Source organism: Oncorhynchus gorbuscha, linkage group LG05 (genome assembly GCF_021184085.1).
Source record: "Oncorhynchus gorbuscha isolate QuinsamMale2020 ecotype Even-year linkage group LG05, OgorEven_v1.0, whole genome shotgun sequence".
NCBI lineage: Eukaryota > Metazoa > Chordata > Actinopteri > Salmoniformes > Salmonidae > Oncorhynchus > Oncorhynchus gorbuscha.
In genome coordinates this window covers 53963454-53990822 of record NC_060177.1, presented here as the reverse complement: position 1 = coordinate 53990822, position 27369 = coordinate 53963454, and the positions used below count along the sequence as shown (strand labels likewise).

Here is a 27369-nt window from a genome sequence, read left to right as displayed (position 1 = left end):
AGGACTCATCACTATGATCAGAACAGAAATGGATTTGGGCAGTGTTCCCTCAACAAAATAATTGTTACTAAGTCTGCTGAGTGCAAACTTTACTGTGAAGACTGAGGCTGTAGCTGCTTTAAGTTGCAGTTTTAACAGTGGACAAGTAGGTTACTCTGGCAATTGTATAATAATGTAGGCCTACCAGAGTGACCTACCATCAAAAACAATGGAGACATTTTAGGCCAACATTCCATGAGAATTTTTGAGAAGAAAAAAAACATGCAGGGCTTGACATTAACCTGTTTATCCACTTGTCCTTCAGACAAGGAGGTGACGGAAAATGCTTTGTGTTGTTTGATGCAAGAAACCACTTTATAAAATAAAATGCATTATTATTCCCAAAACATTATTACAGAGAATCAGACAAATTATGCTACCCTCTGCCTATTGGGTACTTAGCTTATTCAAGCCTTCTCAAAATACATCACTGACCCTTTAAGACAAAAGAAAAGCTCTTTACCTGAATCTCTTTTCAAAGATGGCTAGAAATGTACACATTTTGTGCTCTTGTAGGAATCTATGACTCCCCTATTGCTGACTACAAATGATCTATAACCGGGCTAATAACTCACTAACTAGCAAAGGATATGAACAGAATGTGCACACGTGGCTACATGCAGCTCTTGCTTTGATCTCAAGACAAGTGCATCTACTCACGACCACAGCTGTAAACACAGTCCAGTTCAAAGTAAATAGCACAGATCCATCCCAGGAGGTTGGTGGCACCTTACTTGGGGAGAACGGGCTCGTGGGAATGACTGGAGCGGCATCAGTGGAATGGTATCAAATACATCAAGCATGGTTTTCATGTGTTCGAAGCCATTCCATTTGTTCCATTACGGCCATTATTATGCCGCACCAGTCTGTGTAGCGTACAGGCTGAGTCTTGCACGATAGCATCTTACTAGTGCATAGTTTGTTTAGTTTGCGGTGTGTTGTATTGAAAGTGGCTAATATTGCGTTGATTTGATCACAATTGCCACACTAAAGGGAAACGTTGATGGTGTCAACTAACAGGGAAAACTCTCGAAAGTTGTGTGAAGTTCAATCTCCCGCTTCTCTCCGTGGGCTGATCCTGGCAAATCCCTGAGAGCTACAAGGCAGTGTTGGGCAACTGCACGTCCATGCACTGCCAACCCAACATTGAAGTGCTTCTTTCGACAAGTTCTGAAGTTTATTCACACGTACAGAAGACGTTTGTTCACACATAGCTTTCAGAAAACTACCCCCTGAACGTGATTTACCTATGATATTGTACAAGCGACCAGGACACTGGTGCCTTTGATCGCCTGTGTGACTTCTAGCATCTTTTCATGAGACTGCCAACACATTAGCTAATATCACTAATATCACTGTTCAGTATCTTGATCAATGGCTCCTCTGCATATTTGTCCATAAACATGGTAGCCTAGCCTATATGGCTGCATGCCTGTCTAATATTTTCTTGTAAAACCACTACCATTAGTGGATATGCATATGTTAGACCGTAGAGATGGCAACTTGGAAAGTGCCAGGTCACATCTATCATCTTAGATGTGACTTGGTTGCAGGTTGCTAGTACATACAGAAAAGCTCCACTTCACACTTAGAATAATGTGGGAGTCCCACAGTGGGACACAGAAAGTACAGGAGGTCAGGGGGATGGGGGGGGATTATTTCCCATCATGTCATGTATTTTTTATGAAAACTCTCCAATGAGATCTCGTTTCACCACAGACTTAGAATGCTGGAAGCCTTGGTGGAAGCAGGCTATTGGCAGATTTTCCTCTAAGAGTGTTAGGGGGGTTGGGGGTTAGGAGTCCATTTGGAAATTGTTCAAACAATGTAGTCTACAGTAGGTTGTGATAGACAGTAAAGAGTAGCGTTACCTTGACAGCCACCAGGATCTTGTCGAGCTCAGGAGACAGGTTATAGCACTCGGCCAGGAAAACCTTGCCAAACGCCCCTTCTCCCAACTCCCTCTTCAGAACTATATTGTGCCTCTTGATGTGCTGGACAACTGCAAGACAGACAGAACCTAGTTATTACAGATATCAGTGTGACTTCCTAAACTGGATGTATCGTATATGACAAGAGATGGCTTATGGTTGGATAAGGGGTCTGGGAGCCATCATTTGTTGCACCGAATGATCTAGCTACTATTTTATTTTATTTATATACAGTACCAGTCAAAAGTTTGGACCCACCTACACATTCAAGGGTTTTCCTTTATTTTTACAATTTAGAAAAATAGTGAAGACATCAAAACTATGAAATAACACATATGGAATCATGTAGTAATCAAAAAGGTGTTGAAGAAATGAATATATATTTTCTACTTGAGATTCTTCAAAGTAGCCACCCTTTGCCTTGATGACAGCTTTGCACACTCTTGGCATTCTCTCAACCAGCTTCATGAGGTAGTCACCTGGGATGCATTTGAATTAACAGCTGGGCCTTGTTAAAAGTTAATTTGTGGAATTTCTGATCTTCTTAATGCATTTTAGCCAATCAGTTGTGTTGTGACAACGTAGGGGTGGTATACAGAATATAGCCCTATTTTGCAAAAGACCAAGTCCATATTATGGCATTAACAGCTCAAATAAGCAAAGAGAAATGACAGTCTAAAATTACTTTAAGACATGAAGGTCAGTCAATATGGAACATTTCAAGAACCATCAAGCGCTATGATGAAACTGGCTCTCAGGAGGACCGCATGACCGCATGATCTCCGCATGTGTGGATCCCACCATGAAGCATGGAGGAGGAGGTGTGATGGTGTGGGGTTGCTTTGCTGGAGACACTGTCAGTGATTGAGTGTGCAAAGCTGTCATCAAGGCAAAAGGTGGCTACTTTGAAGAATCTAAAATATAAAATATATTTTGATTTGTTTAACACTTTTTTGGTTACTACATGATTCCATATGGGTTATTTCATTGTTTTGATGTCTTCACTATTATTCTACAATGTAATCAATGTATTTTCAATTGAAAGGGAGTTTTACTATTCGTTTTGTATTCTGTCTTTTTATTGTGATGATAGCAGTTTGTAAAATAATGTTGCACAGTGTTAGCTCAGCTCTGTCTCTCAGCATATGTAATAGCTGTCAGGTGGGACTCGTCAGAAATTGATGTTTGAAGGTCTATTTGAAACAACGATTTTTGACTGAACAAACACTGAGATCCGTCTGGTGGTAATAACATAGCAGGCTTTTCCCAGTGCTTTCTCCCAGAGCGGTTTTCATGCAGCCAGATACTGTAGATGCTCTGCACCCACTTATCTCAACCCAGGCCTCCCTCTACAGCACGAGGACAGAGGAGAACACCAAAACATATTCATCAGCAGGTTACTGTCTTCAGAGAGAGAAACCGTGGACCCGGACACAAACCATCAAGATTTATTTCTGATCTGATTAAGAAATGCATTTGAAGAAAAGCTCACCACTCGAGCTATTGCATTACAGCGGGCTAGACTTTGAAGCTGCATCGATCTGCACTAACTTACTGAGAGGCATAACCCAATATTATGTAAAAAAAGACAGGGAGAGGGAGACAGAGAGCCTAGGCCATTAGGACTAGCAGATACAGACTCAAGACCTGAGCGCAGCTTTGTGTGTATGTGTGTGAACCTGATGACATCACATCTGCCAAAACATGTGGACCTGATGACATCACATCTGCCAAAACAACAGCTCAGGGAATGAATTACATGTAAGTTCCCACAGTTCCCAGAACATCTATCCACAAAAGCCACAGCTCGTTACCATTGCTCACTAATTCTCTTCTTTCACAACAATAATAGCATGGTTACACACATACTTTCAAGTTAAAACTCAGATATTTCTACCATTACAACCATACAACTCCACCATTACCGCCAATTCGTGTACAGTAAATATACATTTACACAACCAAACTCGACACATGTACTCTTTTATCATTCTTTCTAAGTACGTAATATGTACATGTCAAGAAGAGACATGTTCCCTATCCAAGTCCACCCCCTTCCACTGTCTGTCATCCTCTCTAGTTTCGGCTAAGTAGTTGTGCTTTTCCAAAGCCTCACTTCTGGATGGTAGAATAGGGGTTGGCTTTAGACTTTAGTCCCTGTGTTCTGATGTCATGGGTGAACGGGATCATTTCCACAGGAGGAGAGTCCTTCTGCAAGTAAACATCTTGGTAAAAATACATTTGTGAATCAAACTTTCCAGTACAATGTTAATCCTTCTAAACCCAGAGACCGGGATGGAGAGAAGAAAAGGAAGAAACAGGGGTTGAAAGAAGAGTAGACTGCACTAAGAAAGGAGGAAACCTCTGCTGTGTCGGCCTTTAGTCCTTCCGTTGCAAGGCATGCAAGTTGACACTGCATCTGTGAGCGTGTTTATCAGCTGGGGTGTGTGTGTGTGTGTGTGTGTGTGTGTGTGTGTGTGTGTGTGTGTGTGTGTGTGTGTGTGTGTGTGTGTGTGTGTGTGTGTGTGTGTGTGTGTGTGTGTGTGTGTGTGTGTGTGTGTGTGTGTGTGTGTGTGTGTGTGTGTGTGTGTGTGTGTGTGTGTGTGTCTCATGTTCTTAATGAGCTATGACTACTCTAATGGAGCGGACAAACCAATGGAGGCCAAGATATTAGAGTCACACCCACTCCCCTGACAGAATACCTTACCTAGAACTGTTTAGCTCTTCCTCATCAAAGTGAATACTACATTTATACACACACATGCGCCCGCACACACACAAACAGTGAGTTGTACAGTATTGAGCATCATTGACTGACATTTTACGAATCCATTTTTTGGGGCTGCAGAGATCCAGTCAGATCACAACCTTCTCTCCATTGGCCCATACAGGAGAAGCCAGAGACAGACATGTACATACAATACCAGTCAAAAGTTTTAGAACACCTACCAAGGGTTCTTCTTTATTGGTAATATTTTCTACATCGTAGAGTAATAGTGAAGACATCAAAACTATGAAATGACACATATGGAATCATGTAGTAACCAAAAACAAATAAAAATATATTTGAGATTTGAGATTCTTCAAAGTAACCACCATTTGCCTTGATGACAGCTTTGCACACTCTCGGTATTCTCTCAACCAGCTTTATGAGGTAGTCACCTGGAATGCATTTCAATTAACAGGTGTGCCTTGTAAAAAGTTCACTTGTAGAATTTCTTTCCTTCTTAATGTGTTTGAGCCAATTAGTTGTGTTGTGACAAGGTAGGGGTGATAGACAGATGATAGCCCTACTTAGAAGATAGCCCTAAATACCAAGTCCCTATGATTGCAAGATCAGGTCAAATAAGCAAAGATAAATGACAGTCCAGCATTCATTTAAGACATGGTCAGTAAATGCTGAAAATGTCAAGAAGTTTCTTCAAGTGCAGTAGCTAAAACTATCAAGCGCTATGATGAAACTGGCTCTCATGAGGACCGCCATAGGAATGTATGACCCAGAGTTACCTCTGCTGCAGAGGATACGTTCATTAGAGTTACCAGCCTCAGAAATTTCAGACCAAATAAATGCTTCACAGAGTTCAAGTAACAGACACATCTCAACATCAACTGTTCAGAGGAGACTGTGTGAATCAGGCCTTCATGGTCAAATTTCTGCAACAAACCACTACTAAAGGACACTGTCTGTGATTTATTTAGAATTCAAGGCACACTTAACCAGCATTGCTACCACAGCATTCTGCAGCCATACGCCATCCCATCTGGTTAGTGGGACAATCATTTCTTTTTCAACAGGACAATGACCCAACACACTTCCAGGCTGTGTAAGGGCTATTTGACCAAGAAGGAGAGTGATGGAGAGCTGCATCAGATGACCTGGCCTCCACAATCACCCAACTTCAACTCAATTGAGATGGTTTGAGATTTGGACCACAGAGTGAAGGAAAAACAGCCAACAAGTAATCAGCATATGTGGAAACTCCTCAGTGTTGGAAAATCATTCCAGGTGAAGCTGGTTGTGAGAATGCCCAGAGTATGCAAAACTGTCATCAAGACAAAGGGTTGCTACTTTGAAGAATCTAAAATATAACATAATACTTTTTTGGTTACTAGGTGTGTCCAAACTTTTCACTGGTACTGCACACACACACACACACACACACACACACACACACACACACACACACACACACACACACACACACACACACACACACACACACACACACACACACACACACACACACACACACACACACACACACACACACACACACACACACACACACACACACACACACACACACACACACACACACACACACACTGAGAGACACAGTCCTATTGTAGAGGTTATCTTTGCCTCTAAATGTCATTTGCACAGGAACTGTCATAGACAGGAGCTGTTATCAATGGCAAATGGTTGCTGCTTTGAAGAATCTAAAATATAACATAATACTTTTTTGGTTAATTCCAAACTTTTCACTGGGATTCATGAACGTTTTGTTCTTCTATTTACAATTATTTTCCATTAAATCCCCTAAACCCTAACCCTAACCATAACATTTACTCTTACCATAACCCTAACCTTGACCTTAACTTGTAACCCTAACCGAAACCCAAATCGTAAACCTAACTCCTAACCCTAATCCTATTTCTAACCCTAATTGCAACCCTAATACTAAACCTAATCCCTAATCTTAAAAAATAGTGTTTGTCCTCATGGGGATGTGGGAAATGTTGCCACAACAGATAATTTTACCTTGTGGGGACTTTGGTGGACACACACACACACACACACACACACACACACACACACACACACACACACACACACACACACACACACACACACACACACACACACACACACACACACACACACACACACACACACACACACACACACACTGAGACTACTGAGAGACACAGTCCTATTGTAGAAGTTATCTTTGCCTCTAAATGTCATATGCACAGGAACATGTGTTCATTGACATGACCTTGAATTTAATGGATTAGATGGATACAGCTACACTGCTGACAAGTGGCATTGATGATGCACAAGCACTCACACACAATGCGTGCGTGCGTGTATGTGTGTATGTGTATGTGCATATCTGTCTCCGGTCTCTTCTCCTGTCTGGGCCAATTCGGAGAGGGCTGTGGTCTGACTGGTCTCTGAAGACAGTACATTATTATTATCATTATAATTTGTTGCTACTTTTTTCCCCTTTTTCATGATATCCAATTGATAGTTACAGTCTTGTCCCATCGTTGGAACTCCCCTACGGATTCGGGAGAGTCGAAGGTCAAGAGTCCTCCAAAACACAATCCTTCCAAGCCGCACTGCTTCTTGACACATTGCTTGCTTAACCTGGAAGCCAGCCGCACCAATGTGTGAAGCACCATCCAACTGGCGACCGGAGTCGGCTTGCAGGCGCCCAGCCCGGCACAAGGAGTCTCTAGAGCGCGATGGGACAAAGTAATCCTGGCCGGCCAAACCCTCCACTAAACAAGACGACGCTGGGCCAATTGTGCGCCGCCTCATGGGTCTCCCGATCATGGCCGGCTGTGACACAGCCTATGATTGAACCCGGGGCTGTAGTGACGCCTTAGAACGCTGCACTACTCTGGAGACCAGCCAATACATTTTCTTAAATAAAATGTCAGTCAATTACACTCAATACTGTACATCACACACACACACACACACACACCGAGAACGCGTCCTGTCCCACTCAACACATTTTATCAGCAGCTCCAAGGCCAGTTCCATAGCAGCGGAGAGGTTGTTGCTATGGCAACCCATGCATACGCACATTCAGGTGTGGGCTCTTAGATGGCGTCTACAATATGTGTTGGTGCAACAGATTCACAGGGACATCAGCACTCAGATCCCCTGAGATCTCCTAGTCCGCACGTTACTCTTCTTCGCTGCCGCATAGTAGGCTATGTCAGCTCAGAACATGTTGTTACCAGTTAAAATGAACTGGTGGTGAAGGGAAGACATCCACATGTGTGTTGCATACTTGTCTCTGTGCGTGTGTGTGTGTGTGTGTGTGTGTGTGTGTGTGTGTGTGTGTGTGTGTGTGTGTGTGTGTGTGTGTGTGTGTGTGTGTGTGTGTGTGTGTGTGTGTGTGTGTGTGTGTGTGTGTGTGTGTGTGTGTGTGTGTGTGTGTGTGTGTGTGTGTGTGTCTCTGTGCGTGTGTGCGTGTGTGTGTGTGTGTGTGTGTGTGTGTGTGTGTGTGTGTGTGTGTGTGTGTGTGTGTGTGTGTGTGTGTGTGTGTGTGTGTGTGTGTGTGTGTGTGTGTGTGTGTGTGTGTGTGTGTGTGTGTGTGTGTGTGTAAGCCATGGTCTTGTTGTTCTACTCACAGGTGTCTGATTTGAGCATGCTGTTGCTGCGGAAGTACTGAGGGTTCTCGATGACGGGGATCTTGGTCATGCCGATGATGACGGCGTCTGGGCCCATCTCAGAGGAGGACGGAGTGTTACTGCCGTTGGACACGTGGTGGAGAGGAGAGGCTGAGTCGTCATCGTTGCTGATCACAGACGATGCACCTGAGAGAGGAGAGAAAGCGAGGGGAGTGGATTTCAGTATGAGAGAAAAGGTAAAAGAGATGAGAGAGATGAAGAGAAGAAAAGAGAAGAGGTGTTTGAGGAAAATGAAGGTGGAAGAAGGAAAGAAACAAATGGAAGGGGAGGCATGTTTTTGTCTTAGCAAAAAAGCACAAAGCTTAATTACATACCAATCACCACACCCGTCCTTGTTCATTGTCAAAGCCCATATCCAAAGCACGCAATATGGGTATAACACATTTTATATGCAACTTTACAACAAGTAATATTCAAATATAGTTAAATAGTACATTTTGAGTGCATTTTGTATTGTTACTGTCTAGGATTTCATCGGTCTCCTCTGATCCACCAACAGAAAAATGGTCTTTAAATGGGAAATCTGTGTTTCAAACAACAACAAAGCATCCGCCCCTCCACTGTTTCAGTGAACATTTTACATTTTTACATTCAGCTGACGCACTTATCCAGAGTGATTCATTGGAGCAATTAGAGTCAAGTGCCTTGCTCAATGGCACAGACAGACTTTTCACCTAGTCCACTCGGGTATTCAAACCAGCAACCTTTCAGTTACAGGCCCAACATTCTTCATCGCAAGGCAATTTTCCCCCTCCCGTAAACATCTAAGGGGTGGGGCTGGAGAAATGTGACCACTCTCAAATGCATTGGCAGCTATGAAAGCCAGATCAGACAGTTGAAATAAGCTCACGCGGCATTTACAGTCAAATTCCTCAAGATCAATGGTCTATATAAGATCTATATAAGATCTATATATCATCAATTTGAAAGTCTAAAAATGGATTTGGAAATTGTGAATGACCTCTTTAAACTAGCGGAAGTTGAGGAACAAACCTATTTTCAAATTCTTTTATTCAAATTGCATGTGTGTATCCCCTCAGGGGCGATGAGCGTACAACAGTAGTTTAGGTCATGGTGAGAGAAAGTGCGTTGATCGAGTGCTTTGTGAATGGGGAAAGACAACGATGGTCTGACGCTGAGCCCGTGCTCATTCCTTTGTTTGTCCACCATTTCTCCGTGGACCAAACTCTGTTTCTTCTCTGGTTTCCACTTCCCATCCCAAAATAAACAATTAAGTTCTTATTCTCATACACACAGTCTCAATCTCTAAACACGAACACATACACACGCCCTACACGCACCTACACTCGTGCACGCGAGCACACACACACCACAGTGTTGTTTTTGGAGCAGTGGAGTCGTGGAAGTGGTGCATTCCTAAGGAGGAGGAGGCAGTGGAAAAGGACAGAGAAACAAAGGGGGATTGTCTCTCAGCAGGCTTATAAGGTTGTGTGTGTGTTTGTATGTCTGTGTGCTAGTATGTGTGTGTGTGTGTGTGTGTGTGTGTGTGTGTGTGTGTGTGTGTGTGTGTGTGTGTGTGTGTGTGTGTGTGTGTGTGTGTGTGTGTGTGTGTGTGTGTGTGTGTGTGTGTGTGTGTGTGTGTGTGTGTGTGTGGGTGTATGCTTCCATGCGTGCACCCTGATCATCGGATTGTGGTGAAACATGACTGGTATGTTTCTGCAAGTCAAAGCATAGGTCCATCGACAATAGTAGATGCATTATGGAAACAGGACACAACATAAGCCCTGGCGCATGACAGAGGCACTCATGAAAAGCATTGTAGCGACCCGTACCAAGGTAATAACGAGGTAGTTATCATCTCCCTCACGAAGGTTAAGCCTAGTGGAGCAGTGGTTAGCAAGTTAACCATCCCGTAGTGGGACGATTTACCCTAATTCATACTGACTAGGGCCAGGAGTTTTTCCTCACCACGACATCTGACCAGGAAAAACTCTACAGGGGTCTTAGTTTAGGACTTAAGGTGAGCCTCGCCTCCTGGTGGTTTGAGAATTCCAACTAAACTTTACGATCTCACAACACCGGATCTCTTTCATCCAGCCTTTCTTTACTGGGCTGCCGTGGCTTCTCTCTGCTACTTGAGGTTCAAGCGGAGCGAGGACACTATCGCGCTCTACAGAGGAGCTCTTTCATTCTCCACCGCTAATGTGTTGAGTGGTTTCTCCGCAAACAGGCTTCTCTCTCCCCTGTGGGTGCTCAAATTATGTGCCCCCATTATGCCTCCCTCCCCACCGCCGTCCTCAGGAAGAGCCGTGACGCTACCGCATTGTACAGTAGTGGCTGCACTTCAATGCATTGTTGAGACTGGAGAGACGTCCATCTTGGATCTGACTGGTCCCCAATGTTCTGGGCAGTGTAAAAAGAGACGTACGTATGGATTTTCTCTGACTGAGAGAAGTGATCTTCCGAGCACGGCTGGTCTAATCAGGTTGACCTGAGGTGCAGACAGCCTGGTAGACGACAGGCAGTTAGGGCATATGTACATGACTTACCAGAGACAGTGACGTCCGGCGGCCCACATACACGCCTCTCTGAACCCCACAGAAACACACTCTAGGCCTGCCAAAATAGGAGAGTAATGAACTTCTCCTCATTCTGTATCTCAATCAAACACCAGATACTACAGTAATTAGAGAGTTATGGTTTTCAGCCATGATATTAGAGTGGGCATGTGCTTAAAAAAAACACACACACACAGCATCCCAAGCAGGTTATTGTCTCTAAGTGAGTGAGTGTGTGTGGGGGGGGGGGCTCACTTTTAACGAGAGGTCCAGGGTCAGATCATTATAAATGCTATTTAGCCTGGAGAAGGGAGGGGAGGGAGCAGGTCAGTGGGCCGCGGGGAGTCGTTTTGGGGCTGGGGGGTGTAGGTAAAAGCTTAAGTGGGGTCAGATCCTGACCTAACACCATTAAACAGACAGAGAGCTGCTCCGCTGCTGGGGTGGGCTGGCTGGACTGGGGGGGGGTGTGACTCCATGTTTCTCAAATTTCTCATTTCAATGTGTTTAAGGTTAAGTTTAGACACCAGCTCCACATTTTATTAAGGTTAGGGTTAAGTTCAGGCATTAGCTCCTAATTCTTAAGGTTAGGCATGAACTCTAATTGGTTACGTTAAGGGTTAAGGTTTGGGATAGGCTTTAAACAAATATCTCAAAAACAACTTTCTATTGCTGGATTTGAACATGGAATCAAAGGCAGATGCTTACGGAACCTATTTGAAGCTAACACTGCTCACTGATGCTCCTAGTGGCCGGTTTCCACATCATTTCCTGACATCCTCAGACATGGATGGACGTTGAATACTGACTTGTATCACCGGTGACCTTGTTGACTATATTGATCTCCTCTGGCTTGCTGGGCACTCTCCCTTAGACAGACAGACTGACAGCAGCAGAACATTTATTGGACATGGGGGTTAAGGGCTGTTGGGGTTATGGACATGTGGAGTGTATTAAACAGTTTAAAATGGCATCATGTCTATCAGTGTTGTCAAAATGAGGGGAGATGCTGAGATTGAACCCAGGAGGAACTTGTGTTCCTCGTCCACTTCAGACATGCTCAGTGCTAACCGGCAGTGATGTCGAGTGACCAGTAAAGTGTCCTGTCACCGTCACCCCTCTGGTCCCCTGACCCCCCCCCCCAAATCAGCCACCCCAGGGCCCTCCAGCAGGGTAACCCGAGCATGTTGCTCTCTAAATCCACCTCTAACCCCGCTGAACACAGGAAGTGATCTATCGGTCTCATGTACACTAAGGAAATTAAGGGTGGAGGGATAGGAGGAGGAGACAAAAAAAAGTGTACGTAGGAATGAGAGGAGAGGGGGAGAGGGAGATAGAAGGAAGGATACAATTTCATTTACACTGCAATGAAATGACAGGCTCTGAATCCAGCCCTCTCTGTACCTGACAGAGCAGGACCTAGCTGCAGTCAACAGCATATCAGATTCCTAACCAAACCCCTCCATTTAAAAATAGAGATTTCTCTCTCTCTCTTTCTCTGTCAGTGCTTTTCTATTTTTAATAAAAAACCACATTCACCTTCACATATGCCACTAGGAAACCAGCTCCCCTCTTCCCACTCAATACAAGCAAAGGTGACGAGAGAGAAGGAAAAGGAAGGAAAGTGGAGTAGAGTGGAGGGAGGAAGAATAATGAAAAGGGAAGAGAAAGAGAGACAGGCAAAAAACATACGTTTCCTCCCAATATTGTTTGCCATCCATTGTTTGTCTTGTAAATGAATGGCTGTAAGTGTGGTGGTGCACACTGTAGGTTCCCTGATGTGTTTAATGTTGAATGGCCACATTAATACACACATATGCGTGGAATGATGACATTTTGACAATCCAGTCTGAGTGTCAATGAGGGCTTGGAATTGCACTCTTTCAGCCACTGTGTGTGTGTGTGTGTGTCATGTCCATGCAGCGCTCATGGCCTGTGTGTGGACGGAGTGTGTGGATGGGCTTCTACAAAACCCAAACACACACTAGAGAGGGGGAGGAAGGACAGAGAGGGTGGACATGAGAAAAATGCATTCACTTTAGTGACTACCAATATACAGTTCCATTTGTGTTTATTGTCAATGAGTGAACCTCGATCAAATTTAAAATAAAATAAAATAAAACATTCATTTAACCAGGAAAAGGCCATTGACACCCAGAGCCCCTTTTTCGAGGAAGAACCCTGGCCAAGAAGGCAGCAACGATCAATAAATTACAGAATGAAACATACAAAAATACAATACAACAACATGATCCAGTCCAAAACAAGCATTTACACTCAACAAACAGAGCAGCACAACGTTGCTTTTTATCAAGTGCATTAATGATGTCGTTTGCCTACTGCCGTAGCTGCAGTTGTGTCGCTGTGTCCTGATCTAAAGCCAGACTGAACCCCACTCAGTATGTTCTTTTCAATTAAGACGTTTTTTTAACTGAGTTCACCAGGGGGATTGATATACTTTGGCCAGGTTAGGGAGTTTAGAGATAGGACGATAGTTATTAGCATCTGAGGGATCTCCACCCTTTAGCAGTGGGAGGACATAAGCTGATTTCCAAATGCCGTGTATGAAATTGGTCAAGAGACTCAAGTTGAAAATGTGAGCCACAGGTTCAGTAATAATACCAGCTGCTATCTTTAAGAGGTAGCGGTCCAGGTTGTCTGGACCTGCATACTTTTTTATTCTCCATTGCTTGTTGTGCTTTATAGACCTCAGCATGAGAAACAGGCTCAAAAATGGAAATGGTTCACATGAGGGCCTATATCATAGTTTACTGTAACTATATGCCTCTTGGATATGACGTAAAAACACTACAGCAATCAATCCATCATGTATAGCACAACAACCACATAATACACTTACAAGAGGCTCTTGGCTCCAAATATTCCAGCAAGTAGCCTATAAAAACATATTTTATATTGCATATTGGAGGGTACACATATATTCCAATATAAAAAAATATATATAAAGCCCTGTGCAATCAACAATGTGATTTTCCTGCGTTTTATGAAAGTGATCCTTAATTCGGTCTTATGTTTTTATTGGATAAAATTACAGACTACAAAATGGTATATCATACACTGCAATTAAGGAAGAATGGGAAAGTAATTCTGCTTTGAAAGTTGATAAACTTGTAACCCCACTTTTGAGAAAATGGCCCTTGAATGTATTTCTTTGTCTACACCCATTCAACATCATTCACAACCACTTAAGCTTTAGCCCCACCCATCTCTTTAAGGATTCACATGTGAGGCCATGTGCTAAACAGAGGGAGTAAGGTAGTGCAGTAAACAACCAAAGATTTCAAGACTAAAAGTGGTGAAAGTAGTAGCAAAAAGTAGTAGTAATAATACACTTTATCTAGTCCTTGGACAAAATCCTAATCTGACTTTGGTGCACGTCACATTACCATCTCTGGTAAACACACAATATATCAAATAAAAATCTAAGTTTATTTGTCACATGCACAGGATACAGAAGGTGTAAATGGTACAGTTAAATGGTAACTTACATATTTGCATAGCAGAAATATCAAAAATAGAACATGTCCCGATAACAATATAGTATACATATTAGATGATGCTTACCCACATGTGTCTAAATTGATGGGTCATGTGAAAGAAATGCTATAACCAGCCCCCGGCCACATCTAGCTAAATTGATTGGTCCTTATTGTCTAGACATGTACACATGTTCATGAAATACAGTAGATGGCCGTAATCATCCCCATGTAATCATCTGATGAGGCTAAACAATGAACATGAATCCAAACCCATAGCTACACTACGAACGGATTGTCCTAGCTAGCCACCATGCATGAACTGCTGTTGCATGAATCTGCAGGTAGCTAAATCTAACCAACCGGGTTCAATGTTAGCTAGCTAGCTAACATTAGGCTATAACTAGCAATGCAGATGACTATCTGAGATAGAAATGATATTACTACACAGATAATGCACATAACCAATGTTCCCTCTAAGCTTCTCGCAGTAGCCCCAAGACTGCCGTGCAGCTCCCCCTGGACTGCTACGCAGAAATATCAGCTCACGCAGTGAAGCACGAGATTGAACTTCGCTCAACTTTCTAGAGCAATGGTCACCTACAGGTCCAACGTATTCCTAGGCTATTGCCAAACATTTCTGTAAAAAAAAACAACGATAAAGCCTTGGTTTTTTTCTTATTCGTCTCGGGCTGTTGGTTAGGTGCACCCGATTCTGCTGCCCTGTGTGCCTGTAGGCGAACTGTTGCCATTTTGCAAAGGTGGAAAAAATACTTAATTGTCATACTTGAGTAAAAGTAAAGATATCTTAATATAAAATGACTAAAGTAAAAATGAAAGTAACCCAGTAAAATACTACTTGAGTAAAATATTTTAAATGTACTTAAGTACAGAGGTTGAAAAAGTACTCAATTGTCATACTTGAGTAAAAGTACAAAGTAAAAGTAAATGCTACACATAAAATTCACATAAAATTCCTTATATTTGGCAAACCAGATGGCACCATTTCCTGTTTTATTACTTTTTTTGTATGTATGGATGACCAGGGTTGTTCTCATGATAAGCGTGTGAATTGGACTTTTAACTGTCCTGCTAAGCATTCAAAATGTAACTAGTGCTTTTGGGTGTCAGGCTAAATGTTTGGAGTAAAAAGTGCATAGTTTTCTTTAGGAATGTAGTGAAGTAAAGGTAAAAGTAGGCAAAAATATAAATAGTCAAATAAAGTACAGATACCCCAAAATACTATGTAAGTAGTACTTTAAAGTATTTCTACTTAAGTACTTTACACCACTGCCATTTTGAAGCATTACATGTGTCTGAAGGTACAAGCTCTGCCTTCCCGGCGGGCCCAGGGAGCAAACCAATCGGATGGCTCAGATGACCGTGTCTGCAGTAACGTAGCAGGCATAAAAGAAAGCTACAGCAAAGTTGATACTGTGAGATTTCAAAACGTTTAAAACCATGACTAGAGAGAGGCTGTCAACGAATACAACAAAGAGATGCTGTTTAAGATCTTACTCAGCACTGTCAACACTTTGTATTCAACACTTTTATAAGTAATGAATGAGTAGGAAAGTGTATCTATAGGCTTGCGCTGTTGTTATTATTAGTGGCTTTTTTAATATTGAGGAATATTTCACTTTCTTTGTTCATAGGGGTAACAACATGAATTTGTGCATGAGGCAGAAATAATTCGCCGCGACTTGATTTTTTCCAGCTGGAAGATGGTGTCCCTTTTTCGGTTAGTGGAGGAAAGGGGAGAGCCTAGGGATGTTGAGAGGCGGACCCTAAGTCTGCTGCTCTCTCCCTCTGCTGAGACTGACAATCAGATGCAGGCTCCATCAGTCCATCAAAATTACAATTAAAAGCGAATGATTTAAATGTATGCTCACTCAGCTGTGTTTCACAAGTAATACAACAACGGATCTATTACCGGTGTGATCATACAGCCTATAAAAATTCAATCAAAGCCAAAATGCGGTGATAATGTATTTGGCCTATAGCTTACTGCACAAACCTCATTTGCTACAGTACTGTTTTTAATTGGTTAATGTTGAGCGGTAGATCTCGGCTTGCATTTTGACTCAAAGTGATCTTGACCCAGAAAAGGTTAGTGACCACTGTTCTAGAGTTTTCCCCGTTAAGAATATCAATGTTTCACTTTACTGTGGCAATTGTGATCGAATCAACACAATATTAGGCACTTTCAATGCAACAGGCTTGAATAAGCTAAGTAACCAATAGGCAGAGGGTAGAATAATTTGTCTGATTCTCTGTAATAATGGTATTGGAATAATAACATATTTTATTTTGTAGTGGTTTCTTGATTCAAACAACACAACAACATTTTCAGTCACCTCCTTGTTTGAAGGGCAAATGGATAAACAGGTTAATGTCAAGCCCTACATATATATTTTTTCAAAAGTTTCATGAATTGTAGACCTACATTGAACACCACACATTGGCTGCTATTTCCACATTAAAATGTTATGGGATGCATTTTCGGGAATTGTTTTTGATGATAGGCCACTCTGGTAGGTCTACATTGTGATCAAATAGCCACAGTAGCCTATATGGCCACTGTTAAAAATGTAACTTAAAGCGGCTACGCGCTGGAAGTTACACAGACTTTTTACAACGTTCAAGTTTGCACTCAGAAGACCTGAAATGTGCTCTGTGATGAAAAAAAATTGAGGGAATATTGCACGTAACGTTAGCTAGTGAGCCGGCAAGCTAGAGTTCGCTAGCACGCTAACAGTACTTTTTAACTTGCAATGAAAATGACTTTGACAAAATTAGAAACAAACAGTGAATTCGGAAAGTATTCAGACCCCTTGAATATTTCCACATTTTGTTGCTTTACAGCCTTATTCTAAAATGAATTAAATGTTTTTTCCCCCTCATTAATATACACACAATACCCCATAATGACAAAGTAAAAAAAGTTTTTTAGAAATGTTTACAAATTTAGAAGAAAAAAACGGAAATATCACTCTTTTGACCCTTTACTCGGTACTTTGTTGAAGCACCACTGGCAGCAATTACAGCCATGAGTCTTCTTTGGCATGACGCAAAAAGCTTGGCACACCTGTATTTAGGGAGTTTCTCTCATTCTTCTCTGCAGATCCTCTCACGCTCTGTCAGGTTCAATGGGGAGCGTTGCTGCACAGCTATTTTCAGGTCTCTCCAGAGATGTTTGATCGGGTCCAAGTCTGGCCTCTGGCTGGGCCACTTAAGGACATTCAGAGACTTGTCCTGAAGCCACTCCTGCATTGTCTTGGCAGTGTGCTAAGGGTCGTTGTCCTGTTGTAAGGTGAACCTTCACACCAGTCTGAGGTCCTGAGCACTCTGGAGCAGGTTTTCATCAAGGATCTCAATGTACTTTGCTCTGTTCATCTTTGCCTCGATCCTGACTAGTCTCCCAGTCTCTGCCGCTGAAAAACATCCCCACAGCATGATGCTGCCACCACCATTCACAGTAGGGATGGATTGGCCAGGTTTTGAGCGGTGCCTGGTTTCCTCCAGACGTGACGCTTGGCATTCAGGCCAAAGAGTTCAATCTTGGTTTCATCAGACCAGAGAATCTTGTTTCTCATGGTCTGAGACTCCTTTAGGTGCCTTTTGGCAAACTCCAAGCGGGCTGTCATGTGCCTTTTATTGAGGAGTGGCTTCTGCCTGGCTACTCTACCATAAAGGCCTGATTGATGGAGTGCTGTAGAGATGGTTGTCCTTCTGGAAGGTTCTCCCATCTCCACAGAGGAACTCTGGAGCTCTGTCAGAGTGACCATCGGGTTCTTGGTCACCTCCCTGGCCAAGGCCCTTCTCCCCCGATTTCTCAGTTTTTCCGGGCGGCCAGCTCTAGGAAGAGTCTCGAATGCACTGTATAATATCTGAAAATGTAGCTACACTCTTACCCGTATACATGGATGAATGTTTGTTTGGCCTGATCTGTCAAGTCACTGCGGTTCACGCTGACTGTGTGCAGAAAGTAGTCCATCACAACTTTTTCCCACTGATCTTGGTCGATAGAGCATGCCAAATTCAGGGCAACAATATTGTTGAGAGCAGTAGCAACACTTTTGCAGTACTCAATGGCTAACGTTATATCTTTCAAAAAAGCAGTGGTAGCAATGATTATCTACACATAATCAGCAGCTCATGTTATAGACAGAAGCATTTTACATGGCAGACCAATCAGAACTCATCTCTCGGCATCTCCAGCCCATCCATTATCTCAGCCAATCATGTCTAGTGGGGAGGTTCGTGTATTTTTCTGTGACTAAACTAACTCAGAATTATCTAGCAAATGTATTCATATTTACAGATGGCATACACGTTTGTTATTAAGGCACATGCAAGTGAATATGTTCCAGAAGGCATTTCTACCCAAAAAAACATGTTTTTTATGTTCAAATGCCTCTTTGTAAAATAATAGTGAAGACATCAAAACTATGAAATAACACAAATGGAATCATGTAGTAACCAAAAAAGTGTTAAAATATATTTTATATTTCAGAATCTTCAAAGTTGCCACCCTTTGCCTTGATGGCAGCTTTGCACACTATTCGCATTCTCTCAACCAGCTTCATGAGGAATGCTTTTCCAACAGTCTTGAAGGAGTTTCCACATATGCTGAGCACTTGTTGGCTGCCATCTCAATTGGGTTGAGGTCGGGTGATTGTGGAGGCCCGGTCATCTGATGCAGCACTCCATCACTCTCCTTCCTGGTCCAACTCATCCCAAACCATCTCAATTGGGTTGAGGTCGGGTGATTGTGGAGGCCCGGTCATCTGATGCAGCACTCCATCACTCTCCTTCCTAGTCAAATATCCCTTAAAGTCTGGATGTGTTTTGGGTCATTGTCATGTTGAAAAACAAATGATAGTCCCACTAAGCAAAAACCAGATGGGTTGGCGTATGGCTGCAGAATGCTGTGGTAGCCATGTTGGTTAAGTGTGCCTTGAATTCTAAATAAATCACAGACTGTGTTACAGGCAAAGCACCCCCTCACACCTCCTCCTCCATGCTTCCCAGTGGGAACCGCACATGCAGGGATCATCCACTCACCTACTTTGTCGGTGATTTATTTAGAATTTATTTAATAGTTTTGATGTCTTCACTATTATTCTACAATGTAGAAAATAGTACAAATAAATAAAACCATTGAATGAGTAGGTGTGTCCAAACTTTTGACTGGTACTGTATTTCCGCTCTATGAGGGAATAATACTGTGAAATTGTGAAAATGATGATAGTGTAAGAGCTGTATGAAAACACTGTCTGAAATTTCTGCCTGTTTTGGTGGGATGGAGTTTTGGCCTGCCTGGTGACATCACCAAACGGGAAATTTGTTAATAGACCAATAAGAAAGAGTGTTTAAAACTTCTCTACCAATAACAGCTAGTTTTCAGTTTACCCCTCCCCACTCAGGTCACCCCAAGACAGTCCTAGCAAAATTCTTGCTTGAGAAATTGCTCTTTGCTAAAAATATATTTTTGTTTAATTGTTACCCAAAAAATGATTTGATATCGAGATAAAAACATCTGCATTAGACCTTTAAGATGCACTTCCAGTTTAATAAATGTTAATACAGTATTTATTTTCCTCATTGTTAGAATGACTATCTAATTTCTCTTAAAAAATATATAGCACTGAAATAAGTACAAATATGTGCAAAACATGTTGATATACTATATGTCCTGGTAACAGAAGGTTAATGGTTTATGAAAACCTGTGTTTTATTTTCCTATGGAAGTGTAACCCTGTGTATCTGTATCTCATGGAAGCTGTCTGATAAATGTGTCTCAACAGTGACCCTGTGTAAGATCATCAATTAAATACATCAAACCTGACCTACATTTGAACTGAGTGTGTGTGTGTGTGTGTGTGTGTGTGTGTGTGTGTGTGTGTGTGTGTGTGTGTGTGTGTGTGTGTGTGTGTGTGTGTGTGTGTGTGTGTGTGTGTGTGTGTGTGTGTGTGTGTGTGTGTGTGTGTGTGTGTGTGTGTGTGTGTGTTGCGTGCATTTGACCTATTTGTGTAAATTGAAAGTATTGTGTAAGTTCACGTGTTAGCATGTGGAGATGCATGTGTGATTGTGTGTCTTTTCTATGTTTGTAAATGTGTTAAGTAGTATCTGCATGTACAAAGTATGTGTGTGTGTTGTGTGTATATGTCTGTCTGACGCAGAGTTGGAGTGCTGGGGGAATTATACTGTGATGATTAATTTAACACAGCCTTCCAGAGGTGTGTGTTTAATACATGAGATTTCAGCACAGAGTGCTGAGACATTTTAGGTCGAGTGTGTCTGGGCACTAACATATATCTCACTATGGCCTTACCTGAACACCTATCCCATTAACCCACTCTAAATTCCTTGGACAGACTCCTCTGTAGATGGTGATGAAAGTGGTGCTGGAGGAGAGAGCCTAGTGTTATCTAGTATAGAGTCTGGATTTTCTGGTGTGTGTGTTGGGGGTAGACAGTGTTCTGGATTAATTGTGCGCGTGTGTGTTTGTTTGTGCGTGTGTGTGTGTGTGTGGGGGGGGGCAGATGTAGGTTAATGGCCGTCTTATCTCGGCCCCTCTGCTATGCATTATTCATCTACAGAGAGGCTTTCAGGGTCTCACCACCGGCCCTCCTGCTGATTGGATGGCCGGCTCCTCTACTGGGCCTATAGCTCACCTTCACTGTGCCGTGTACACCTCAACCGCCACACTCTATTTACATGACACCATCCTGCTAGTTGTCTGTTCCACCTGTTGTTTTTGTCTGTCTGATTGTCTGTCTGTGTTTGTGAGTCCGTCTCTCCTAGCGCCCAAACACCTCCACTGGAACATTATGAAATAACACAAAGCCTGAAGAAAAACACAGATCAAATGAATAAAATGAGCAGCAACATAAAGGACAATGGTGAAATCATAATAAAACCAATGATATATAAAGCATATGTGATTAGAAATAATATATTCAAATCATATCTACATGTAAAACATCCCCCAATAGTAGAAAGTAGGTCCCAGTTGCTGGTAAGACAGTGGTGCTTAGTATAGTTAGTGGGATCAACAGCATTGAGTGGTGTGTTAAGGTTGATTAGTGAATTAGTCGTACAGTGCAAGGGCAGGTGTACAAAACATTAACACTAGCTCTTTCCCATGACATAGACTGACCAGGTGAATCCAGGTCAAAGCTATATCCACTTCAATCAATGTAGATGAAGGGGAGGAGACAGATTAAAGAAGGATTTTAAGCCCTGAGACAATTGGAGACATGGATTGTGCATGTGTGCCATTCGGAGGGTGAATGGGCAAGACAAAATATTTAAGTGCCTCTGAACGTGGTATGGTAGTAGGTTTCAGGCGCACCAGTTTGTGTCAAGAACTGCAATGCTGCTGTGTTTTTCAGGCTCAACAGTTTCCCATGTGTACTAAGAATGGTCCACCACCCAAAGTACATCCAGCCAACTTGACACAACTCTGGATAGCATTGGAGTCAACATGGGCCAGCATCCCCGTGGAACGCTTTCGACACCTTGTAGACTACATGCCCTGACGAATTGAGGCTGTTCTGAGGGCAAAAGGGGGAGGGGGTGAAACGCAATATTAGGAAGGTGTTCTTAATGTTTTGTACACTCAGTGTATATACAGTCGTGGTCAAATGTTTTGAGAATGACACAAATATTAATTTTCACAAAGTCTGCTGCCTCAGTTTGTATGATGGCAATTTGGATATACTCCAGAATGTTATGAAGAGTGATCAGATGAATTGCAAAGTCCCTCTTTGCCACGCAAATGAACTGAATCCCCCAAAAACATTTCCCCTGCATTTCAGCCCTACCACAAAAGGACCAGCTGACATCATGTCAGTGATTCTCTCGTTAACACAGGTGTGAGTGTTGACGAGGACAAGGCTGGAGATCACTCTGTCATTCTGATTGAGTTCGAATAACAGACTGGAAGCTTAAAAAGGAGGGTGGTGCTTGGAATAATTGTTCTTCCTCTGCCAACCATGGATACCTCCAAGGAAACACGTGCCGTCATCATTGCTTTGCACAAAACGGGCTTCACAGGCAACGGTATTGCTGCCAGTAAGATTGCACCTAAATCAACCATTTATCGGATCATCAAGAACTTCAAGGAGAGTGGTTCAATTGTTGTGAAGAAGGCTTCAGGGCGCCCAAGAAAGTCCAGCAAGCGCCAGGACCGTCTTCTAAAGTTGATACAGCTGCGGGATCGGGGGCACCACCAGTACAGAGCTTGCTCAGGAATGGCAGCAGGCAGGTGTGAGTGCATCTGCACGCACAGTGAGGCGAAGACTTTTGGAGGATGGCCTGGTGTCAAGAAGGGCAGCAAAGAAGCCACTTCTCTCCAGGAAAAACATCTGGGACAGACTGATATTCTGCAAAAGGTACAGGGATTGGACTGCTGAGGACTGGGGTAAAGTCATTTTCTCTGATGAATCCCCTTTCCGATTGTTTGGAGCATCTGGAAAAAATCTGGATGAAGACAAGGTGAGTGCTACCATCAGTCCTGTGTCATGCCAACAGTAAAGCATCCTGAGACCATTCATGTGTGGGGTTGCATCTCAGCCAAGGGAGTGGGCTCATTCACAATATTGCCTAAGAACACAGCCATGAATAAAGAATAGTACCAACACATCCTCCGAGACCAACGTCTCCCAACCAACCAGGAACAGTTTGGTGACGAACAATGCCTTTTCCAGCATGATAGAGCACCTTGCCATAAGGCAAAAGTGATAACTAAGTGGCTCGGGGAACAAAACATCGATATTTTGGGTCCATGGCAAGGAAACTCCCCAGACCTTAATCCCATTGAGAACTTGTGGTCAATCCTCAAGAGACGGATGGACAAACAAAACCCCACAAATTCTGACAAACTCCAAGCATTGATTATGCAAGAATGGGCTGCCATCAGTCAGGATGTGGCCCAGAAGTGAATTGACAGCATGCCGAGGCATGCATCACACGATGCAAAATATTTCAGTATTTTGCAAGTTATATATCTTTAAAACTTGATTTCTGACATGCAACACATTTTAGGACTATATCAACAATGGACTAATGGATCAAATTCCAAAAGATAGTTTTTGAGTGGAATTGTCCTTTAGCCACAATAGATAAAGGGACAACTGTGTCCTCACAACCCCTAAAGAAAAGTATGGGAGTCACACAACAGTTGTCCCCTGGTTTGTTATTAGAAATTAAACAGAGTGGCAGGAGGAGTGGCAGGAGCTGACACAGATTCTTATTAGAATTTTCCATCTGCCTGGGAATGGAGGAGTGGCGGAGTGGAGGGTGAGTATCGAGCCAAAAACAATACCCTAATCGCCATCAGGTTGATAACTGGAACAGTAAGGAGGGATTGGAATGTGTCTTGGACAGACACGCCATGGGAGAGAACAGCAGCTGCTCCACACCTCACACAAAGATGTTACACAACCTAGGTGTCTGAACCACATCTCCTGGTAATCACTTTCTAGCCATGGCCCTTCCTTGCCAACTTGCCTCACCTGTATACAACTCCACTGATCATATGTGTGTTTGCATGTGATTGTATGCCCGTATGAATGTGTGGTGTGTGTGAACATTAAGGTGTGTGTGTGCATGCACAACAGTGTGCGTCAAATAAAATATGATATGTCACGTGCTTCGTAAACAACAGGTGTAGATTAACAGTGAAATGCTGACTTGGTCCCTTCCCAACATTGCAAAGAGAAAAATATAGAAAAAATAATAACGCGGAATAAATACACAATGAGTAATGATAACTTGGCTATATACACGACAGTATAGGCTCCTCAGAGTAGGAAGGGGAGGACCATCCTCCGTGATTTTTTTTTTTAAATGGTGAAACTTTAAAAAAGTTATCCTTTTTAGATAAAACTATACTAAATATATTCACGCCACCAAATAATTGATTAAAACACACTGTTTTGTAATAAATATCTACGTTAGTCTCAACAGCACTTTGTAGGGTAGCACCATGGTGTAGCCGGAGGACAGCTAGTTTCCGTCCTCCTCCGGGTACATTAACTTCAATACAAAACCTAGGAGGCTCATGGTTCTCAACCCCTTCCATAGACTTACACAGTAATTATAACAACCTCCTGGAGGACATCCTCCAACATATCAGTGCTCTTGCAGCATGAACTGACATATTGTCCACCCTATCAAAGGATCGGAGAATTAATCGAGTACTGAAATAATAAGCTATAGCTAGCTAGCACTGCAGTGCATAAAATGTGGTGAGTAGTTGACTCAAAGAGAAAGACAACAGTTGAACAGTTTTGAACAAATACAGTGCCTTGCGAAAGTATTCGGCCCCCTTGAACTTTGCGACCTTTTGCCACATTTCAGGCTTCAAACATAAAGATATAAAACTGTATTTTTTTGTGAAGAATCAACAACAAGTGGGACACAATCATGAAGTGGAACGACATTTATTGGATATTTCAAACGTTTTTAACAAATCAAAAACTGAAAAATTGGGTGTACAAAATTATTCAGCCCCTTTACTTTCAGTGCAGCAAACTCTCTCCAGAAGTTCAGTGAGGATCTCTGAATGATCCAATGTTGACCTAAATGACTAATGATGATAAATACAATCCACCTGTGTGTAATCAAGTCTCCGTATAAATGCACCTGCACTGTGATAGTCTCAGAGGTCCATTAAAAGCGCAGAGAGCATCATGAAGAACAAGGAACACACCAGGCAGGTCCGAGATACGGTTGTGAAGAAGATTAAAGCCGGAGTTGGATACAAAAATATTTCCCAAGCTTTAAACATCCCAAGGAGCACTGTGCAAGCGATAATATTGAAATGGAAGGAGTATCAGACCACTGCAAATCTACCAAGACCTGGCTGTCCCTATAAACTTTCAGCTCATACAAGGAGAAGACTGATCAGAGATGCAGCCAAGAGGCCCATGACCACTCTGGATGAACTGCAGAGATCTACAGCTGAGGTGGGACACTCTGTCCATAGGACAACAATCAGTCGTATATTGCACAAATCTGGCCTTTATGGAAGAGTGGCAAGAAGAAAGCAATTTCTTAAAGATATACATAAAAAGTGTCGTTTAAAGTTTGCCACAAGCCACCTGGGAGACACACCAAACATGTGGAAGAAGGTGCTCTAGTCAGATGAAACCAAAATTGAACTTTTTGGCAACAATGCAAAACGTTATGTTTGGCGTAAAAGCAACACAGCTCATCACCCTGAACACACCATCCCCACTGTCAAACATGGTGGTGGCAGCATCATGGTTTGGGCCTGCTTTTCTTCAGCAGGGACAGGGAAGATGGTTCAAATTGATGGGAAGATGGATGGAGCCAAATACAGGACCATTCTGGAAGAAAACCTGATGGAGTCTGCAAAAGACCTGAGACTGGGACGGAGATTTGTCTTCCAACAAGACAATGATCCAAAACATAAAGCAAAATCTACAATGGAATGGTTCAAAAATAAACATATCCAGGTGTTAGAATGGCCAAGTCAATGTCCAGACCTGAATCCAATCGAGAATCTGTGGAAAGAACTGAAAACTGCTGTTCACAAATGCTCTCCATCCAACCTCACTGAGCTCGAGCTGTTTTGCAAGGAGGAATGGGATAAAATTCTCTCGATGTGCAAAACTGATAGAGACATACCCCAAGCGACTTACAGCTGTAATCGTAGCAAAAGGTGGCGCTACAAAGTATTAACTTAAGGGGGCTGAATAATTTTGCACGCCCAATTTTTCAGTTTTTGATTTCTTAAAAAAGTTTGAAATATCCAATAAATGTCGTTCCACTTCATGATTGTGTCCCACTTGTTGTTGATTCTTCACAAAAAAATACAGTATTATATCTTTATGTTTGAAGCCTGAAATGTGGCAAAAGGTCGCAAAGTTCAAGGGGGCCGAATACTTTCGCAAGGCACTGTAATTAATTTCTTTAAAAATGAAGTACTAGAGCCGGTGTAACTGCTAAACTGCTTGCTGACTGTTCACTGTACTGCATGATTGTAGTGGGTTTACTTACACGTTAGTTCTAGTGGCTATGTTGATAAGCTATGACGTTAGCTAATATGGTGACATTAACGATGTAGGCTATGTGTAGCGGTTAGGGGTTATGATATGAAGGTTTGGCTTGGAAAGGTTTTTTAGCCTGGTCACAGATAGCTGATGTGTTGTGCACTGAAGTCCACAAGCGGAGGGAAAAGTTTAGAGGAGGAAAGATGTGGAACTATCAGACCAAAATAAACTTTCTGAGGGACAGGGAGAAAGGGGGCATGCTATTATCATTGCGTTTACTTGATAGCTACCTACACAAATAGCTAGCTAGAACAAAGTGTTAATAAGATAAATTCATTTAAAAAGATCAGCCGGTCCATTCAATTCGTCTAGGACCTGCCTGCTAGGTTGAGAGAGAAACTCAAGGAATACATTCCGATTAGACAGTCAGTGGAGGAAAAGAGGATCAAGTCTCACCTCAGCTTCCCGGCAGTGCTGTGGGTGTGGAGGGGAGCGCAGAGGATAGAGTTCACAAGCACGGATGAAGCCCCAAACAAGCTACAAGCTTGGCTTGGGACAAGCTTGGCTTGGATGGGTAAGGATGGGAGGTTGGGGCAAACTTGGCTTGGGTGGTGTAAAGGGGGTGCAATCTGGGAGGGGGAGGTGGAGAGGGATGGGTTTGGCTTGGGAGAGAGAGAAGGAAGGAAGGATTGAACTATACTACAATGTCATCTGACTTGCGAAACCTACTTTAAAATGAAAAAGTGTTCTGGACAGATTAGGAGAGAGTGTTGAGTCATTATTATTCTGTTTGTCATTATAGCTAAGATTCAATGGCGTTATTGGTGAGAGTGGAGAGGGGCTCTATCCGAGGGAATGGGACAGGGTGACTGGGAGGGCATCAGACACTTCTCAGAAGTATGTGTGGGGCCTCTACTCATCTCAT

At 42.7% G+C, this 27369-nt stretch overlaps 1 protein-coding gene across 3 annotated transcripts in view; it reads right to left on the bottom strand.

The window, feature by feature from the left end:
• LOC124036057 (BDNF/NT-3 growth factors receptor-like) overlaps nt 1–27369 on the bottom strand; it is a 95924-nt gene that overhangs the window by 43559 nt on the left and 24996 nt on the right. For all 3 annotated transcript variants that reach the window (XM_046350174.1, XM_046350172.1, XM_046350173.1), the window contains 2 exons: nt 8343–8528; nt 1911–2041 (listed from right to left, as the gene is read on the bottom strand). In XM_046350174.1, the coding sequence (XP_046206130.1) occupies nt 1911–2041; nt 8343–8528 (317 nt within the window). The remainder of the gene's footprint in view (nt 1–1910; nt 2042–8342; nt 8529–27369) is intronic.